This window comes from Panthera leo, chromosome A1 (assembly GCF_018350215.1).
Source record: "Panthera leo isolate Ple1 chromosome A1, P.leo_Ple1_pat1.1, whole genome shotgun sequence".
Taxonomy (NCBI): domain Eukaryota; kingdom Metazoa; phylum Chordata; class Mammalia; order Carnivora; family Felidae; genus Panthera; species Panthera leo.
The window spans coordinates 209252160-209274531 of NC_056679.1; the positions used below are offsets into that span (position 1 = coordinate 209252160).

Here is a 22372-nt window from a genome sequence, read left to right on the forward strand (position 1 = left end):
TCACGTTTTCTGAAAAAGTACTATCTCATTTTAGGCTGCTATCCCTGGGCTGTTGTTACCTATTCATCTACTTCTCCTTCCCCTGTCAGTTTTTAATCACTGGAGGAATCTGGAGAATTTCAGTATCAGTGCTTAAGTCAACAAATGCTAATAAGGAGGGCTATGCAGAAACACCAATCTCATCTTCCTTGCATCCCTTGAGTATCTCCAGAATGTAAGGGAAGTACAACTGACCCTTGAACAATGCAGGGGTTAGGGATGCTGACCCCCTGCACAGTTGAAAATCTGCACATAACTCTGATTCCCCAAAAACCTAACTTTTAATAACCTGATGACCAGAAAACTTACCAATAACATAAAGTTGATTAACACATATGTTATATGAATTACAGACTGTATTTTTACAGTAAACTGGAGAAAAGAAAATGTTATTTAAAAATCGTAAAAGAAAATACATTTACAGTACTATACTGTACTTATTGAAAAAAAAAATCCATGTATAAGTGGACCCGTGCAGTTGAAGGGTCAACTGTAGTATTAAATGTCAAGATTAACAAATATCTCATCATTGTCTCTCTCTGTGTAAGAGAGGGAGGCCTCAACTAGGTTTGTACCCACAGGGACCACACCCTTGTTCGAGTCCTTACCACATCAGTGATGTTTAAAATTTTCCTCGTCATTGCTTCTTTGTCATTGTGTGGAGTTGGAGTAAACCAGAGTTTTTGGAATGTTTCATTTACTAATTTCTAGAAAAAAGAAAATTTCAAACTATACAACTACAACAAACATGGCAAAATTCTCAATCCCAAATTTTCATTAAAATCCAAAACAGGGGAGCCTGGGTGGCTCAGTTGGTTGAGCGTCCGACTTCAGCTCAGGTCACGATCTCGCGGTCCGTGAGTTCGAGCCCCACATCGGGCTCTGGGCTGATGGCTCGGAGCCTGGAGCCTGCTTCTGAGTCTCCCTCTCTCTCTGCCCCTCCCCCGTTCATGCTCTGTCTCTCTTTGTCTCAAAAATAAATAAACGTTAAAAAAAAATTTTTTTTTTTAAAGTAAAAAATAAAAAATAAAATCCAAAACAAAGGTGGGGCACCTGGCTGGCTCTATTGGTAGAGCATGATCTCTGTTCATGAAAAAAAAAAAAAAAAAAAAAAAAGCCAAAAACAAAGCTACAAATAACGAATCAAAGCACAAACTACCAGAAATTTTTGGCACAAATTCCTCAATTTTTGAAAACAATCATCAATTAATTTTTCAAAATTATAATCTTTTTCAATTGGTAAAAATTTTAAATAGGTGATATCTGCATAGTACACAAAGTTTTGTTTTGTTTTTTTAAATATTTATTCTATTTTTGAGAGAAAGAAAGAAACTGAGCATGAGCAGGGGAGGCACAGAGAGAGAGGGAGACACAGAACTTGAAGTGGGCTCCAGGCTTCGCACTGTCAGCATAGACCCCAACGCGGGGCTCGAACTCACAAACTGTGAGATCATGACCTGAGCCAAAGTCGGACACTTAATGACAGAGACACCCAGGTGCCCCACAAATGTTTTCATCAAACTAAAAAACATTTTTCTTACTTTTTTTTGAGGGGGGGGGGAAGCTGTTAAAAAAAACAAAACAAACAAAAAAATACTGGGACCATCATATATGTATAAATTCACGAATGAACTGAGGTTTACACTTTCAACAAAGTATTTAACTTAGAAAACCAAGTACATACCATTTAAAAAATAAAGTAACTTTAATTTGGTAATAAACTTGCTGCATATAATGTAATCACTACAATGGCATTAAATATAATTGAACTGGTTGAGAAAGATCAGATTTTATTCATACAAGATTTAGAAATAAAAATGTATGGAAGTATGTCATTTTTGAATTGATAATCTAAAAATGTTGATTTCCTTGTAAAGGTTTTTCATAGTTACACATATTTTACAAAATTTAGCTATAATAAACATTTAAATTATTTAAAACATTAATGAAAAATGAACTTTAAAACAGTCATCATTTCATCTTACCTTAATGCCCTCTTCATCATTGACTCTGCGAATCATTTTTACACACATTTCTGTAATTTTTGGAAATGTTGGTTGTTCAATACAGATGTCTCTTAGAATCTTTATTACCCTTTTCCTGACACTGATACCAGTATCCTAAGAACAGAAAAGTATTTTTAAATATCAGAAAGCTCAATATGCTCAAGTGTAAGAAATGTGATAAAATGAAATCAGGAAATAAATACCAACAAGCAGTACATTGAATACTTACTAACGTGATAAAGATGGTCTATATAGTTCCTCTTTATATTCTTTCTTATTAATGTTACTCAAACATGGATTACTGTATTGCTTTACTTTTATAATGATATCCAATACATGCAAAAATACTGAATAACACTGAACATGACACTAGAATATAAACTTGTCAAAATTAAATGGGATAACAAATTAAAAGCATTTAGAACAGCGCCTGGCACTTAAACAGCATATGAAGTATTTTTAACAAATATGTTAAACCTAAATCTAATCAAACCACTGTCACTATGTTACAGTTCATAGAAAATAAAAGAAAGAAACAAACAAAAAAACAAATTAAACAAAGCCATGAGGAAATAACAAGACTGACCTGGTCTTTTTTTTTTTCTTTTTTAAACTTTTGAGAGAGAGAAAGGAGCATGTGGGGGGGGGGGGGGGGGGGCAGAGACAGAGGGAGAGAGGGGAACCCAAACAGGCTCCACACTGTCAGCACAAATCTCAGTAAGGGGCTCGATCCCACAAACCATGAGATCATGACTCGAGCTGAAATCGAGAGCCAGAGGCTTAACCGACTAAGCCACCCAGGCACCCCTGACCTGGTCTTTTTAAATTAGTCAATGTAATGGGGGAAGTCTATAAAAGAGAGTACTCTAAATTTTAAAACTTGATCACCAAATGCAAAGTATGATCTTTGACTGGATTCTGTTCAAAAAAAAAAGAAAAAAGGTAAACTAGAAACTCCCCCTGCAGTTTTTGGGACAACTGGAGAATCGAATATCAACTGGTTATTACAGGATATTTAGGGAGTGTTAATTTGGTTGGGTGAGATTAACAGTTTTTGTTTGTAAGAACAGTACCCACACTTTTGGAGAGGCAGGCTGAAGTATACATGGAGGAAATAGCAAAATGTTGTGATTTAATTTAAACTAATTTAGCAAAAAATATAGATATGGTGTTAGATACATGAGTGTTCACTGCACTACCACTCTTCACAAATTTTCAATAATTAAAGCGTTTTAGAAATAAAAAGCATTGGACACTTAATGTGCATATGTATTTCCATTATATAGTCTGACAATCACTAAAATATTTTAGGATATATCGCTTAGGTAGATGCTATCGGATTTCATTAAATTTGAAGAATCCTATTGATTCTCCAAATTTGAGAATCCTATTGATTTTGCCTTTCATTCTTGAAAAGAAGCACTAACACAAAAAAGTTTATTGCACTCTTTCCTTAAATTCTTTGTTTCAATCAAGATTTTATGCTAGTTGAAGCTGCAATTATCTTTAACTCTTAGTCATATAATATTCTGACACTAGACTAAAGGTGATAAACTCTTGTCACTGTGGGAATACCTAATCTTGTGCCTAATGCATTTCTTTTGAGTTACAGAAGTCAATATGCTTGCAGTGGGTGATGTGGAGATTCCACAGATATTTTGTAACATCAGTGTTTCCTGTTTCCTTTTATTTTCCAGGGAAAGGCTTCAGGACCAGAGAATTCCATGACATACAAGAAAGGATTATCTTAGAATAGTATTTCTTTTTTTTTTTTTTAATTTTTTTTTTTTTTTTTTTAACGTTTATTTATTTTTGAGACAGAGAGAGACAGAGCATGAACGGGGGAGGGTCAGAGAGAGAGGGAGACACAGAATGGGAAGCAGGCTCCAGGCTCTGAGCCATCAGCCCAGAGCCCGACGCGGGGCTCGAACTCACGGACCGTGAGATCGTGACCTGAGCTGAAGTCGGATGCTTAACCGACTGAGCCACCCAGGCGCCCCCTTAGAATAGTATTTCTTTAGTTTGTTCTTAAGACTCAAAGGGCTTTCTGGTTTATAATGCAGGTATCTAAATCTTGTCATAATTCAGCTTTAAAGAAACATGCAGATAACACACAAAGGATCCAAACATATTGTCAGATACCAAAATTCTGCACTTAGCTGTCAACAAAATAATTGTTCCTATTTATATACATTCATATAAATTTATTCTAGGTTCCTGTCCAAAATATTTATGCCATTGTAGTTCCTATTATTTACTCATTGTAAACTTGCATCATTAAAATGGAGGAGTTAACTGAAAAAAAGGAGTCCCAATTTTCAACAACAATGACTTGTTTTATAGTATCGAGCAGTCCTCCTCTTGAAATATGTCCTTTGGGGCACCTGGGTGGCTCAGCTGGTTAAGTGTCCAACTTCGGCTCAGGTCATTATCTCACAGTTCATGGGTTCAAGCCCCGTGTCAGCATAGAGCCTGGAGCCTGCCTCAGATTCTGTGTCTCCCTCTCTCTCTGCCCCTCCCCAACTTGTGCTCTTGTCTTGCTCTCAATAAATGAATTAACATTAAAAAAAAAAAAAAAGAAAAGAAAAAAAGAAACTTGTCCTTCCTCAGTTCTTTGTTTGGGCCTATGGCTGAGCTGGGCTTGAAATTTGTGTCCCCTTCCCCTGCTGGTACTCTGTCCAATTGTTAGGATCCTTAGCTTAGCTCAAGGTAGGGTAGGAATGGAGAACATTTTTCCTACTTTCTAAATCTGGGAGACTGGAGATTAGAATCTGCCCAATGTTCTGCTGTCCAGCCACCACTTTCTAGATTTGATTCTTGGCACCAAGAGTATCTACCTGTAGGCTTTCCCTTGCCTTCCAACCCACTGAATCAGCACTATAGAGTTACAACCTTAGCTTTTAATTTTCATTCTGGTTTAAACTATCTTTAGAGTGGGTGTGTGTAAAATAAACATGGACAGGTTTTTGGGGGTGAGGAGTGAGGTGGGGAACATGTCCTCCTCTAGAAAGATGCTATAGTATAGAGATTAGGCAATATAAATAAGTAATTGATACTTACTTTTCTAGCTTAATAATTAAAAAAATGTGATACAAGAAAGGCAAAATTATATTTATGAATCATAATAAAAATGACCAAACAACATACCAAGATTCTTTCAATCAGCATATCATAATACTGCTCAGCAAGCTGAGGTCGACAAAGAACAAATCGACCTAATAATTCTACTGCTGCTTCTCGAACACTAGTGGAGTTATCCATTAATCGTCCATGAACTCCTCGCTGCATATCAAGCTAAAGGAAAATAAAGAAAATATAATTTATACTACTAAGTAGAGCTAATATCTTAACTTGAATGCAATAGTCAAATGAGAAGAATCATTTGTACTCTTCTTTACCCTTGCTAGAATACTGGGGTCTACAGCAACAACCTCAGATAAACACTTCATGGCTTTTGTTCGAACGGCAATTGCGTTTTCACCAAGAACTCGAAGGATCTGCCGAGCAAACATCGGTATTTTCACAAATTTTAGAACATACAACATTTAACAAAATATACATGAAAACATGCAAAAGAAATGAAAATAAATACTGGATTTACCTCCCTTTAATATTTACATGGGTAGAAGATGTTATCTTACTGATCCAAAGTTTTAACTTACAGGTCAGTATAGTAACTGAGGCATTCTATACTTTAAGGCCTTTTCTTTATCCTGGCATTCTCAATTAAACCTGTTTTTTCATTGCTATGCTCATGTGCAAGGACGTGTAGCCCCACTAAAACCTTGCTATGAGTACCTAATTCAGAATATTTAGTATTATTTAAGTAATAATTTGGTAATTGAGTAATTTATTTTTATAACATCAGTCTACCTATACCATACATGTATATTTATACATATATCCATTTATCTGTAAAACGTGAATCAGTAAGTAAAAGGCATGTAAAAAAAGACATCTTAACAAATATGGAACACAGAAACAAATGCTACTCTCATGATCTTTTAAAATATCTGTTCTCAACAGTGAATAGACATCATACGCTATTCCACAAATATCCATAATCAGAAAAATCAGTATCATTGTACAAGGAATTCTGGTTTAGTTTACCTGTGTCAAATAAATATCAAAGCTCTGGGCAAACGGCCTCATAGAGGCCAAGTATCGAACAATCAAACAAGCATCATCATAGTCCACAGTATCAGAATTCATCCTACAACAAAAAGTCATTAAATTATTTTTTTAAGCTTTTTGCAAAGTAGATAGATATCAAAGAGATAACTGAAGAAGTAAAGATGCTTTCTCTCTGGATCTTACTTTAATGTGCTGAACTGAGAAGGTGTGGTTTTGATAATGCTTCTAAGAAACTTTTTCCGGTTTTCAGCTCGATGCATGATTTGACCAGTTGTCTCAACTTCCTTCGCATGATGTGTTCCTTCAGATGATTCTTCATCTTTTTGTGATTTCATTGCTTTTTCTGTTTCCAGAGTTGTGTCACGGAACCACTGGGCTATATAGAATTTACGAGAAAACTAAAAAGAAAATAGGTAAGATCTGAGCTTGATAAAATTAAGAGAATTTTTAAATGAAATTTCCAACCCACTGATAAAGTGCTCACTATCAGGAATAAATATACAGGTGTACTTTAAAGCAACTTGTAGCAGACAAAAACAAATTTTAAGAAAGCCAAAAGGTTTGAATATCTGAATGACATAAAACTTATTATTTTGCTTTAACACTTAAGACAAGCATCAATTACTTAACAAAGAAAAAAGCATCACACATAGGTCACTAAAATTAGACAGATGATATGTCAACTGGAAAAGTTTAGAATAGGATAAGATGCCAAAGGTACAAGATTCCATTTACTTTCAAAATACCACCTTACTTCTTCAAGAAATACATAGCCAATTATTACTGAAACATTTTAACATGGAGGCACATCTATTATTTGTTCCTTTCAATGTAGACTAAAAACGTGCAGTAGTTGACTAAATAGCTTAGTTACCTCCAACCTCTTTATCCTGCATATCCCATCAGTAAAAAATAAAAATAAAAAAATTAAAAAGTACACTGGGGTGCCTGGGTGGCTCACTCAGTTTAGCGTCTGACTCTTGATTTTGGCTCAGGTCATGATCTTACAGTTTGTGGGATCAAGTCCAATACTGGGCTCTGCACTGGCAGTGCAGAGCCTGCTTGGGATACTCTTGCTCCCTCTCTCTGCCCCTCCCCCACACTCTCTCTCTTTCTCTCTCTCTCAAAATAAATAAACTTAAAACAAAGTGCCCTGGGGTGCCTGGGTGGCTCAGTCAGTTGAGCATATCTAACTTCGGTTCAGGTCATGATCTTACAACTTGTGAGTATGAGCCCTGCATCGGGCTCTGTGCTGACACCTCGGAGCCTGGAGCCTGCTTCAGATTCTGTGCCTCCCTCTCTTCTGCCCCTCTCCTGCTCATACTCTGTCTCTCTCCCCTTCAAAAATAAATAAACATTAAAAAAACAAAACAAAGTGCCCTAATACATGCACAGTGTTTTCTAATATGGTTTATAAATCTTATATATGAGCCTATTATACTAATAATTTGGATGCACAATATACATAAAAATAGAACTAAGGATTATAATTTAAAAAGAAATATACACATAAAATTCTAATAGCTTCTTTTTATATGCTCATAGCTCATTTCAAGCACCACCTGGGCCATGTCCATTGTGAGGAGCAATGACCTACCTCAGTCTCAAAGATAACTTATGGAAAGATTTCTAACTATTTCCCCTCTCACACCATTTTTATATAATACATATCTGTATCAAAATTCTGTAAGACAAATCAATCCATAACCATTCTCTTTAATTTACATCATCAAGTATCCCTTTGTTTTAAATAAAAGATCAGGATTCCAAACAACGTTCCTCTTCATGACACTTCCCAATTTTCTTTCAGACCTAATTTGAATTTGATGTGTTATCTCCAAAAAAGGGAGAAAAGATTCCTACCACTAGTGAAGGATCAGTCTCAGTGTTTTCATCCAAGTAATCAAGCAATGCTTTCTGTAGTTGTTGTATTTCATCTTCTCCTCCTGAAACCTACAAAATAAACCAAGGAAGAACAAAAATTACATCACTAGTGTATTTTAATAATTCATCTAGTTGTAAATACAAATCTAGGGAAAAAACTGATAAATGATAAAAAATCAAAATGTTAAGTATAGCAACTAAAAGGAAAAAAAAACAGAAGAATGCTACTTCACAAAAAAAATTTATACTCATAGCTGAGACTGGCCCTTATTTTTATGAATTACATGTCATCTTGCTTTGAAAGAGGTGCATAGGTAGCTGACATAAAAATTAACAGAATAATGTATTAAGTATTCAGAGACAGGAAGGTCCTACACATTGTTTTTCTGTTTGGAAAAAAAGAGGCAATTCCAAACTTTTAATTTAAAAATGGAAACTGCTATCTGTTTTACTATGTGTTATAGGTTTCTTTGGGATATTTAAAAACATTCTAGAAGAGAAATACTTCTATTTGTAATATAAAAATAGTACTTTATTTCATGTAGGATATTAAATATACAGTAGCAGGTGAGCTGTTCACTTGATCTAGGAATACAATCTTTAGTTCCTGTCAAGAACAAGACACAACCAGAAATGAACTGAGCTGGCATTCATGTCTATAGCTTTATACTCTAGCTTTACCACATGAAATGCCAATATGGTTTAGAATATCTCTAAGTAGAAAACAAAGATTTTAATAACCTATGTTCTCAGAGTGTGATGAAATGGTCCATGGAGAAATTCATCATAGCACTGTAAACTACTACACTGTAAACTTCCAAGAGCAATGTGGATGTATGTCAAGAACCGTAAGAATACTTACAAATGACCCTTCCCCTCAAGTTTTACAGTGTACAATCTACATGGTCATATGTAACAAATAAGTTGTAGGTTCACTCTAAGAAATACTGAAAGGCACCTGGCACCTACCTCTTGGTTTCTAAATTACCATTCTCCAATAAAAAGAAACAGTAATATTTGGTGAAACGGCAGATTCCAGGGCTGAGGCAATGAAAGTAAGAGAGCTCCTGAAACATCTTGTGCCACAAAGTAAAGTTCTCAAAGAAAGATGGTAACATATCAAAAAGACACAAAAGTCAGCTAAAAGGGGCTCTCACAGGTTAATTCTAGGATAAATGGAACATTAAATAATGATAGCAATAAATTATAATCTAGGAAACAGAATGGGAATGGAAGTGTTATATTAAATGGTAGTATTACATTAATGGTAATTTCTTGCTTTTGAGAACTGTATTGTGGATATTTAAGCAAGAGTTCTTGTTTGTGGAAAATAAACACTAAGCAGTGTTTTTCAAACTTCAGCATTCATTAGAATCACCTGGAGGGTCTATCAAAAAACAATGCTGGGCCCCACCCCTAGAATTTCTGATTCAGTAGATGAGTCCTGAGAATTTGCATTTCCAGCAAGTCCTTAGGTGATGTTAATATTAATACCTCTTGTCTAGGGAATCATACTTTGAAATTCAAGGGTATTGGGAGGCATTAAGTGTGCTCAAATAGTTAAAAAAAAAAAAAAATGACAGATATGCAAGCATGTATATTTTGAAAAAGAAATGTTACATAAAGATAAAGCAATGTTATAAATTGTTGACAATTAAGGAATTTGGGTGAAAGGTTTGTGGGAACTCTGCATTATTCCTATAACTTTTCTGTAAGTTTAAAATTATTTCAAAATACAAAGTATAATAAAAAATATTAGAGGCATTTCTAATGGCCAGCATGAATATGATTATGAATGTTAAAAAAAAAAAGTATAAAGAAAATGAAAACAGTTGTGTATGGTAGGATTAGAGATCATTTACCAATTTTTCTTAAGTAACTTTTAGCATTACTACCACCTTGTTCACACTTAAAAAAATAAGTGAAGCAACAATTTTTTTTTGCCAAACATGAAAACTATCTAATATAGTAAAATGAAAAGAAGTCTTCCTCCTCACCCTTCCCCAATATAAAATGATACACAAATTTCAAAGGTAGAAAACAATCTGGGAGTGCTAAATCAACATCTTAGTAAATTAAAGATTTAAATAAAACTTAGTTAAATAAAATAGAAAACAGCATCATACATTCATAAAAGCAGTTCACAAAAAGAAATTAGACTAATGATTTATATAAATCACTTAAAACTTCCTGTTAGACACTATAATTCACTCTAAGGTATTAACTTTCTCTGTGGGGTTTTTGAAAAGTCCACTTTTGGAAATGCATGATCTTATTTTGAATTTATAAAATGAAATGTAACACTAATATAAGAATACCTAAAGTACTTAACTAATATTTATCCCCATAATTTTAATCCTTGATCTCAATACCTGTTTTAAAATTCGTTCTATTGACCCTTGATCCATTTTGCTTGTAACGGCATCTTTCCTTAATCGTGCAGCAACAGTTCCAAGGTAATCAAGAGATGCCACTCTTAAAGCCATCTCTGTTGACTTGTTACTGAATTGATGAACCTAAACATCAAAATAATCTTTATTTAATCAATTTATGACATTTTTAATAGCAATTTATCATACAAATTCCAAATCTATGTTGTATTATTTGAAATTTAAGTATTTTTTCTTGTGATATTTTCCCATGAAGTGGTTGCTTTCTGAACATTTTCATTAAAAAAAACTATAGATTAAACCTAAGAACACAGTCATGTTTGTTAAAAATGTAGGCTCAACTGTTTATTTGTATGTTTTCCAGTTCACAGAATGTAAGGGTCCCAAAAGCTTTGTAACGATTTGTATTGCAGAAGTCTAAATATAGTTTAAAAATAAAAAGAGAAATCATAATATTTCTTTGCATTTTCCTATTGTATTACATGAGAACTAGAAAGTGTCATGTTTTTAGATATTCTTAATGATAAAAAAGAATTCACATTAATCAGTTTCATGCTTTGAAATGAATTAACTATAATAATTTACGATTGAGTATTGAGATGCTTTTAACTAACAATATACTTCCAACCCCACCCCAAAGTTTTTAAAGTACTGTTATCTTCTGTAATGAAATGAAAGCACCAAAAGTCACAAGATTTCAAAGTTTTCTACCAAATATTGACAGTATTGTGTACAGTTATGCACATGCAAAAATAAAGATGCAATGGTCATATTTCCTTACACATTTTTAAAGAATTCATCATCTGTGAATCAGAGTACATCCTCATTATGTTGTCTTCTAGTAATCTAATAATCTTTAAAGGCTATACTCTTACCAACAGTCTCCCTAACAAACTAAGGAGTAGTTCAGCAGCTGGCCATTCAGGCTTATTGACTGTTGAAAGAAGGTCTTGAACAAAATTTTCAAATAGTGGTCTGTAATCTTCTTCACCTTGCTTACTACCACATCTGTTCAAAGATAAATAAGGAAAAGGCTGTGAATTTAGGTGACTTGTCCATCAATATGATTGAAATTTTGTTAACTAAGCTTTCTCTTCCCCATATCTAATAATAAGGTATAAGAGAGTACATTAAATATAAATAACATGGCTTAAAATGAATCTATTTCTCAAATTTCATTCTTCCCTCTATTATAGGTAATTCATTTATTGACTATTACAAACATTAACTTTCCGGCAAGTACACCACATTTTTTAAAATGACTACTCTTTTTCTGAGATTACCACAAATTCCTATGAAGGCCAAGTAAACCTCTCTCCACAAACTTTCCTATCAATTAGAATGCCCCAAATTTACTGAAGAAAAATTATAGAATTTCAATCTGGTACTGTAACTTGTGGAGTCAAACATATAAGCTAGCTCACAAGATTTAGGATTTTTAATATTTCAACTGCCTCATTTTAAACATCAGGAATTCAAGGGCCAAGGTGACACATTCAAGGTTCAGGTTACGGCAGGAAACTGAATTAACCATTTATATACAATAAAGGAACTATTTTCTATCCTGGGGAAATAAAAATCAGATTATGTTAATTTTGCTCACTTTTTAAGGAAGATGGAAAGGAAGTTTTGGGCTGTTCTCATGGCTGTTTCATAAGAGTTGGTAATGACAACATCTTGGTCAACCTAGATTGAGAAAAATGAATTTATATAGGTATAAAAAATAACCAAAAAAAAAAAAAAAGGTTAGTTCAGTTCAGTTGCTATTGACATGTTACTACTGAATAGGGGTGATACATTTAAACACTAAGAAGCTTAGACTATTCTTTTATGTATAAAGAAATAAGCTACAATTAGCAAACACATTTTTTTAAATTTTTTTTAAATAAAAAATTTTTTTTCTTAAAAATTTCTTAATGTTTATTTATTTTTGAGAGAGAAAGAGACAGGGGAGGGGTAGCGAGAGAGAGGGAGACACAGAATCTGAAGCAGGCTTCAGGCTCTGAGCTGTCAGCACAGAGCCCAATGTGGGGCTCGAACCCACAAATTGTGTGACTGTGACCTGAGCGGAAGTCGTTCACTCAATCGACTGAACCACCCAGGCACCCTTAGTAAACACATTTAAATACCTTATAAAAACTAAATAAAAATATTGACTTCATTTTAATTTATTAAAATATGCAAGACTAACAAATGTGGTTAAGCAAATGCGGTATCAATAATTTCTTATGATCTAGGTGAGCAGAAACTGACTGAAAATACAAAAAGAATTTAGAAAAAGACAATCCAAGCTCAAAGTTTATGAAATGGTGAAATATAATGCGAAAGAAAATTCAATTCCTTTATTAGAAATTTAAAGAACGGGATATAAACAGTCTGTTCAAAGTTTCAGAAATCCAGTGGTGAATAAATACATGAAAAAGCTCACTAGTTACCAGGAATATACAAAATAAAATATGGTATCATTTCAGACTGACCAGAATAAATAAAATCTAACAGAAAGAAAGCTAAAATACCACTTTGTTGAGCAAACTGACAAGTTAAAAATGCATGTACACTATTTAATATTCTACTTCTAAGTATACCTAGAGAAACTCTTAAGTTGTGATACAGTTATATATGTTTAAGTAAAAGGAATCTGGTATTAGTTTTATGTATTAATAACAATGTTGACTGAAAAAAATAGCTATATCACTTCTGTAAATTAAAAAAAATTCTACATTAAATTTATGCAGATAAATAAATAAATATATGGAAGGAGCTAAACATTCTCATGATACCTGTTACCAAAGATAAGGAAGGAAAGACTGGGGAGAGAAAAATCAGATTGGGACAGTGACCTCAACTTTCTTGATCTGCATTTTTCACTTATTCATTTACTTAATTATATATATACACTATTATATACATACACAAAATTCTGAAAATAACAATATAGAAACAGAATCATTCCTGTTTCTTTTGAATTTTTTGTAATACTATAAGAACCTGGAAAAATTATAAGCATTGATAGGTAAAAGCTATAAAACCAAAAGCAAATCTTAGCTATAATTTACTCAACAGTGAGAGTGTTCATTACTTCTGCATGAAAATTAATTACATTTTATTACATATTACATATTATTACAATTATATGTATGCATTAGTATAGACAGTTATAATAATCACTTACACATCCACTATCTCACTTGAACTTACAAGGTGGTACAAAAGGCTTGTTAGGTATTATCATACCCAATTTACAACTGAGCAAACAAACTCATATTAAAATGATCTATATGTTTTGTGACTAGTAGATAAAATCGTCAGTACCAGAACTCAGGTTTCCTAAAAACTAATCCTGTCCTCTATATAAGGATCCTAAAGACCAGTCTTAAAAGTCCTAATTAAGAACTTCAGTTTTACAAGAATCGTAGAGAATTTAGGTGCTGCTTCCTATAAAAGTATGGAGTTATAAAAGATTCCTTACTTTTTTATTTGAGTCCTCTTCTGAATTAGAGTCCTTCTCTGATGATGGTAAATGTACAACACACTGAATTAGTTGCAAAACCAGTGCTGTAACCATCTGAATATACATAGGCTCTCCATCCATATCACTACTATTTAACCTTTAATGAAGAAGAAAATATTTAAATCATACAAAGAACAAAGAGAAGTTCAACTTGACTCGTCATGTTATCATCTGAAAATTCAGGACGCTTTACCAATATTTCTAGACATTATCTCTTTAGTGCTTACAATAGTGTCCTTATGTCTGTTTTTAATAAATTAGAAAAAATACCAATTCAATGCCTATAAATACTTAGATAATTAAAGTGGTCAAAGGAAAAATACAATATTTAATACAAATTTCTATACTTTATATGCACTGCAGATAAAAATTTATAAATGGATAGTATCAAACATTTCTCAAAATGATTTTTAAAATGAGGAAAGTCTTCAAGATTTCCAAATGCCCATGGATTCTGGTACTCATTTTCTTATTAAAATTTGCTACACAGTCAGCTCTTGATCATCTATCCTAGGGTACGAGGCCAGTGGCACAGAATGTAAAAAATCAAATTCTAAATCTTCAATTCTAAAGATACTGTAAAGGTGTAAGACTTCTCTTATATGCTGATAGGTTTTCTTTAGGTTTAATAGACTATACACAATGAGGCTAAAAAATTAAGGTAAAAATAATTATTTTATGTAAGATAGCCTTCAAAGCAATCTAAACATAATCCTATATGCCAGGTTAATACACTTAATCAGTCAGGAATATTATAATGATAGTTATGATAATGATACCCTATGACAACAAAGAAAATCATGCTGACCACAGCAGTGTATAACATTTCTCAGTTACTCTGTGCTTAGTGAATTAAGAGCCTTTAGTCTCCATGACTTCCTACTATATAAAGGATTAAATCTAAGTTCCTTAGTATGGCCTATAAAACACTTGAACTGCCTTTGACTTTTTCAAGCCCTATTTTCTATTACGGCTTAACCAGGGATGATTTTGACCCTCAGGGGACATCTGCCAGTGTCTGGAGAAAATTTTGGCTGTGCCAATTAAAAGGGGAGGCGGTGGTTCTCTTGTCACCTAGAAGGTATAAGTCAGGGATGCTGCTAATAAGCATCTTACAATGTATACAACAACAGTCTTGTGCAACAAAGTATTATCTATCCAAAATGTCCACAGCACCAAGACTGAAAAACCTCATCATAGATTTTTACACTTGAGGATGAAGGAACTTCTTTAAGTCCCCCAAATGTGCACTGTTTTTGCACATATCTGAGTTATTCTTCATGCTGCTCTGACTGAATTGCCTCACTTTTATCTGATCACTAAAATAAAAATCAGGGATGATGAGGAATAAATATATAAGGATTATAATATAATGCAATTCTTCATTGTACTTGGTCTTTGCTATAATTAGTTACCTGAAGTTCCTCAAACTCCTCTTGCTGGTTGGTAATCTTGCAAGTGAAGTAAAAATTTCTTCCAAAATTAACTGCCTATGTTTTTCATATCTTGAGAATACCTGTTTAGTAATTATAAGATTTCAAATTATTATAATTATTTGAAAACAGAAATACTATATCACGTGATAAAAAATATCTGCCATTTAAAATAAAAATGTTTTTAACATCTTCAATGACAATGACTTAATCTGTACAACTTTTCCATCATTAATTATAACATTCTTGTAGAAGTTAGAATATACTAGTTTCATTTATAGGAGTATGCTACCTTAGAGATGAAAGACAAGATTTAAGTGATTTTAAATAATTTTGATTTAATTGTAGATATTCAGGAATTATTAACTGAAGTATTTTTAAAAGTTTAGAAGTGTTTAAAATATAAGGCACACAAAAACAGTCCTTATGTTGAAATAAATCTATGGAAAACTTGAATCTGCATTAATGTTGGCAAGTTTGGATATATTTTTCTGGGGGGGATAACAAAAAGTATGAATTGATTATACTTACTGCAGTGACTAACTTAATGGCACACAATTGTAGTTCACTGACATTTTCCACAAAAAATGGTGTTATTCCCATTGATGATACCTGTACACATAAAAAAGTAATCAGTATACATCTCTAGTTAATTTCAGAAACATTCTACATTAACTAAATTTCAAAACATTCATAAACTTACCAGAAAAAACTGAGACAGCATTTTCTTTACGCTCATTAATCATCAGTATCTACCTAGTTCTGTTTCTGCTCCTTTCACCCTCAAACACATCAGCACATACCTTCCTTTATAGTGGCCATTCCTCTGATCTCCCCATGTTGGGTTGATAAATGTCACAAGAATATAAAGAAACAAAACATTTTGCTACTCTGGATGAAAATATCCTGGCATATTTCAAAGGAAATGATCATTTATCTCTAAACTCTAAATTCTAGAATTTAGATTCTACATTCACCTATCCTGTGCCCTAAATGTTTCTTTTTAAAACTTCCTCGGACTTGTATTTCTTCACTTTAGATATACTCTGAATGGAAAAAATTAACATAGTGATGCCATTATTACTGAGTAAGCAAGGTTATACTGAACTCAGACCCTGTATTCTTAAGTCGTTTGGTCTAGAAATGTAACAAAATGCTTCAAAAAACACTTACCTGAAGAATTGTTGTGTCTGTGAGAAGTTGTATCTCTAGCAATTCTGATAAGCTGCTAACAATGTCACAAACTTTATTATAAAGCATTACTATTACTCTCTGCTTGTGGGTAGAACATTTAGCCCGTTTTGCTTTTGAACTTAACAAGCCTCCTAAAATGAAAAAAAAATTCAAAATAAGTAATTTATCAACTTTTAATAATTTTTAATAAACAGTAATAAAACTGTTTTATGAATTAAGGGAACACTTTTCTAGGGGGAGGGGGTGGTACATAAATACACAACATGGCAAATAAAGCTGGTATTTATTAAAACAGAAATATTCTCGGGGCCTCTGGGTGGCTCGGTTGGCTAAGCATCCGACTCAGGTCATTATCTCAGTTTGCGAGATTGAGCCCCATGTGGAGGTCTACGCTGTCAATGCAGCTTGGGATTCTATCTCCCTCTCTCTCTGACCCTCCCCTCCTTGCTCGCTCTCTCTCAGAAATAAATATTTAAAAAAAAAAAAAAATTTATTCTCTAGGGATATTTAGATAGTAGTCGTTCTTTTTTTTGTAAATTTATTTATTTCGAGAGGGAGAGACAGAGACAGAATATTCCAAGCAGGCTCTGCACTATCAGCATGAGCCCAATGCAGGGCTTGATCTCACGAATGGTGAGATCATGACCTAAGCCAAAACCAAGAGTCCGATGCTTAACTGACTGAGCCATCCATGAGCCCTATAAGTAATCATTCTTGTAACAGATAATCTATGGCACATTTCAGTGGCTACCAAAATTCTTATAAAATACTTACCTTTCTATTTTTTCTCATTGGTGCAGAATGGTAAGATTCTATTTCCCTTTCCATTAACTTGCAATTATTAAACAATAAGTAATTAATTATAGATTATTCATGAACACCTAGTATATCCCCCTCTTTTTATTAAAAAAAAATTTTTTTTAACATTTATTTATTTTTGAGAGAAAGAGACAGCGTGAACAGGAGAGGGCAGAGACAGAGGGAGACACAGAATTGGAAACAGGCTCCAGGCTCTGAGCCGTCAGAACAGAGCCCAACACAGGGCTGGAACACGTGAATCATGAGATCATGCCCTGAGCCGAAGTTGGACGCTTAACCAACTGAGCCACCCAGGTGCCCTCCTCTCTTTTTAAATATAAATACATTAACTATTTCACTGTTCATTTATAAAGGTTATAAATAAGACAAAGAATATACATCTTGAATCAATTCATTTTGTGGATAACCTATATTCTGCATAAAATTAGGGGGAAGTGATAAATAGAACCAAAAGCTCATATTATCTGGGATTTTTCCCTAACCAGTAGAAATTACTTCTAATATATGTAAATATTTGCTAAAGAAATTATACTTAAACAGTACTAGATTAACTAAAAGTTCTATACTCTAGGTAAATTAAAGCCAGTATTTATTATAATTTATGGGATCTAATAATTTTTGGCCATTTTAAGTTCTTGCATTCTGACCCATCCAACATAATAAAATTATAGAAAATTTTGACATTATACTCAACAACTTTCAATATAAAAAGGCAAACCAACCTCCATGAGGATCTAGTCTGTAAACAGGATCATACTGAGGATAAAGCGTATTCTGCAAATGAAATTTAGTGTATTGTATAACTCTTTCAATTACATCCTCAATATATACAGCTTTTGGCATGTTAGGGGATGTCATAATGTTGATAGTTGTAAGACAGGCATCTGCTGATTTTGTAACTCTCTCCATAATAAGGTCTCTCCATAATCTTTCTTCTTCTTCAGTATCATTATTCTATAAAACAGCACATTGTTAGTAAAATGGAAACAAACACATTTATAGGTTAAAATATATATTAAAAAAGAGATATATTTGATTTTCCCTAGCGGAAACATGTTAAGTATTTTTATGTATGTACTTTTTTTTTTTTTTTAAAGTAAGCTCTACACCCAATGTGAGGCTTGAACTCACGACCCTGAGATCAAGAGTCATATGCTCTACTGCCAGTCAAGTGCCCCAGTGCATGTACATGCATGAACATCAGGAATGAAGTACAAAACTGATATTACTTTAAGATTTTTATTTCAAAGTTTTCAAACATAATATACTCTATCTCCTAATTTCACCACTAGATGACACTCCAATGACAAAGTTATAGTTATCTTTATCTTCTATGTACTTTATCCAAACCTAAGATTTATTAGCTAAAGACTGTAATTTATATAAATAATTTTGTGTTTGGGGTATAAACATTATGACAGTCAAAACTTTGTAAGTTCTGCTTGCTATTGTGAGAACGAAGCAAATATGAAAACAACAGTAGACCTCACTTAAAAGTAGTAAAATGTAATAGTCTCATTCCTATTACTTGTTTTCAAACATCACTGTATTTTTGAAACAGAGATTAAAGTGGTTATTATGCAGACTACTGAAAACATAATTTATTTTCTAAAATGGATAATTCAACTGACAGAAGACTGCATTTTAATTTACATACTTACATTATAATTGGGAAGGAGTGCTTTTAATCTTACTTTGAGAGTGAGAATCCTATCACATCCTTAACTTATGAAATACAAACTTTATACTCCAGGAATACTTTCAAATGCATGTTATTCAAAGCTTATATACATTGGGAAATGAAACAAACAAAATCATGATATATGTAAAGCAGAGAAGGGCTTTCTAATCACTAATGCCTAAAAACTCCATTATTTTTTCCTACTTCTCTAAGCTTTTTTTCATTTTACTGCTTACATACCTACTCAAAAAAATAAGATAAAGTAGCCTTTCTTAGACAATAAAATTGTTGTATGGAATAGTCAGTTAAGAACGTTCATCATTCATGCCAAATGTTAAGGCTACCTGCAACACATTAAATAATGCTAAGGCTTCAGGAAGTAGAATAATTTCAGTAAGACTGAGTCTGCCAGCTCTCCAGAACTCTAGATTCTTGACATTTGTTACAATTTCTTGTCAAAGTCTTTTAAAAAAATTTGTAGATTAAGGACGTAGTAGATTGCCACTATAGGTTTCTCTAGGCCCTCTGTTTCTCATTCAAAAACTAATTTAAAAAGGGCATTGGAAAAATATAGATATATTTAATAGAAATATCGTGAGATTATTTTTCTAGATTTTTTATTCCATGTAGATCACTTAGCAATCCTGTGGCTTCTACAAATACCAAGAACACTTCTCTCATAAGATCCAGTGCATGTACTAAGTGTTTTAGGATACATCAAAAGTGTTAATAGTGGTTACTGCTAGATGAGAATATGGACGGACCGTTTTGAGCTTGTTGTGTTTTGGAAATTTTCTATAATAAATACAATAGTTTTATAATCAGGTTTTAAAAATAAGGAAAATTCAGTAACTCAAAACTTTCCCAAATTCTTACCTCATAATAAATGCCTATAAGCATCAGTGTTTCTATTCATTAATGGTAGAGCTATCAAGATCAATTTGAATATAGACATGATTTTGAAAGTCAGCTACACTGCTAGGAAGGTAGATTCCAGGTCATTTATTTTAATCAGTTTATAAACCATTACATTATGTTGCTACTGCTTTTCACATAAAGGTACTAAAATACATTAACATTTGCTAATGTTTATTGAGAACTTAAGATGTGGAGACACTGTTAAGTACTTAACATGAATTATTTGATTTAATCTTTTCAATGACCATTTGAACAAGGTATAAAAATGGTATATAAGGATTCCTGTTTTAGGATACATTAGGAAATCAACATAAAGTTTCTAACTATTTAATTCTTCAGGAAAGGTCAAGAAAAAGAATTACTATCATTTCATAAATGAAAAAATATTTTAAACACACTCATCCACTTACACCAGGAAGAGCATAATGTAAGATTAAAGATCAGTTCTGTAAACTGAAATGAATTTAAATCTGTTGCTTATGTCAAAGCAGTGAACTGACAATGTAATTTTGAATTACTAACTGTAATTTAGCAGCAACGCTAATGAACATAACTAGCAAATGGTAGTTTAGCTTAAATTAATGAAATTTGGGATTTCCCTACAAATCAAAGTTCTTTTGGAAAAACTTTAGTAAAGGTAAAGGTAAAATTAACAATATGGATCTTAAACTTACATGATTTAACAAAGTGGAAAGCTTGGACCCATCTTGAATATTCTTCTCCAAGATATTTAGGACTTTCACAGTTTTGTCAGTGGAAAGCTGAAATAGCAACACAATTTTTTAAAATCAATCATTTGTAAAAGTAATAAATGATTCAAGAAACATTGTGTACAATGATCACCTTTGGGCTACAGAATATATTAAAGAGTGAGAAAAGAAAATTTTCCCACTTAGATTCTCTATTTAAATCTGAATTATGTAGAGAATTAATCCCTTGTTTCTCAAGGACAGAAAAGCAAACAAAGAATGGGCACAAATGCACATTACTACTCTTAACATATAGCTTGTGAAGATTGAGTTTGTTCTGATGCCTGGCCCCTGTTCTTGTGGCAGTGACCCTGAACATGCATATGAACGAACGAACACACACGCATACTGAGACTTTTTGGAGAGAGAGAGAAGGAACACAAGTGGGGGAGGATCAGAGAGAGAGAGGGAGACAGAATCGGAAGTAGGCTCCAGGCTCTGAGCTGTCAACACAGAGCAGCACGTGGGGCTCCAACCCATGAACTGTGAGATCATGACCTGAGCAAGTCGGATGCTTAACCAACTGAGCCCCTAAATTTTTATTTTAATGTTTATTTTTGAGAGAGAGAGAGAGACAGAGTGCAAGCGGGAGAGGGACAGAGAGAGAGGGAGACACAGAATGTGAAGCAGGCTCTAGGCTCTAAGCTGTCAGCACAGAGCCCAACACGGGGTTTGAACCCACGAACCATGAGATCACGACTGGAGCCAAAGTTGGATGCTTAACCCGACTGAGCCACCCAGGGGCCCCAAACTACCAAGACTTAAAAAAAAAAAAAAAAAAAAAAAAAAAAAGGTTATTTATTTTGAAAGAGAGAAGGGGTGGGGAAGAAAAATGGGCACACAAATTAGGGAGGGACAGAGAGAGAGAATCCCAAGCAGGCTCCACACTGTCAGCACAAAGCCTGACACAGAGCCAGATCTCACGAACTGTGAGATCATGACCTGAGCCAAAATCAAGGGTCCGACACAGCCAACTGAGCCACCGAGGTGCCCCTAAACTACTGAGACTTTGGTAAACTTCCCATACTTTGAAAATACTCAGCAAATTCACTTTGTGAAACAGAAATAATAGCTATATATAATAACAGAATTTATGAAATAAATTTAGGATTGGAAGTGTCATCTCAGAAAACTGATGACATATTCCTATACAATAAATCAATCTCTCTCTCTGCACATAGCAATACTATGAACTAATAGCACATTAATTATTGGTTAACTATGTGATATGTCTGGCTCATGGAAACCCTTGTGCACTGCTGGTGGGAATGTAATTGGGTGCAGCCACTATGGAAAACAATATGGAGGGTCCTCAAAAAACTAAAAATAGAACTACCATAAGATCCATCAATTCCACTTCTAGGTATTTATGTGAAGGAGAAGAAAACACTAACTTAAAAAGATATATGCACCCCCATGTTCACTGCATCATTATTTACAATAGCCAAGACATGGAAACATCCGCAGTGTCCAGAGATGGATGAATGGGCAAACAAAATGTGGTATATACACGATGGAATATTATTTTGCCATAAAAAAGGAAATCTTGCCATATGTGACAACATGATTGGTCCTTGAGGGCATTACACTAAGAGAAATAAGTCAAAGACAAAT

General features: G+C 33.4%; 1 protein-coding gene across 5 annotated transcripts in view; it reads right to left on the reverse strand.

Moving 5' to 3' along the window:
* The window catches only part of NIPBL (NIPBL cohesin loading factor), a 200167-nt gene that overhangs the window by 43581 nt on the left and 134214 nt on the right, over positions 1-22372 (reverse strand). For 4 of the 5 annotated variants that reach the window (XM_042951836.1, XM_042951868.1, XM_042951862.1 and 1 more), the window contains 16 exons: positions 20684-20770; positions 18133-18364; positions 16571-16722; positions 15929-16009; positions 15380-15480; positions 13923-14061; positions 12057-12139; positions 11329-11461; positions 10436-10579; positions 8043-8132; positions 6363-6577; positions 6156-6258; positions 5444-5542; positions 5193-5339; positions 2025-2159; positions 648-746 (listed from right to left, as the gene is read on the reverse strand). In XM_042951836.1, the coding sequence (XP_042807770.1) occupies positions 648-746; positions 2025-2159; positions 5193-5339; positions 5444-5542; positions 6156-6258; positions 6363-6577; positions 8043-8132; positions 10436-10579; positions 11329-11461; positions 12057-12139; positions 13923-14061; positions 15380-15480; positions 15929-16009; positions 16571-16722; positions 18133-18364; positions 20684-20770 (2040 nt within the window). The remainder of the gene's footprint in view (positions 1-647; positions 747-2024; positions 2160-5192; positions 5340-5443; positions 5543-6155; positions 6259-6362; positions 6578-8042; positions 8133-10435; positions 10580-11328; positions 11462-12056; positions 12140-13922; positions 14062-15379; positions 15481-15928; positions 16010-16570; positions 16723-18132; positions 18365-20683; positions 20771-22372) is intronic. The other variant, XM_042951844.1, reaches the window with a different exon arrangement.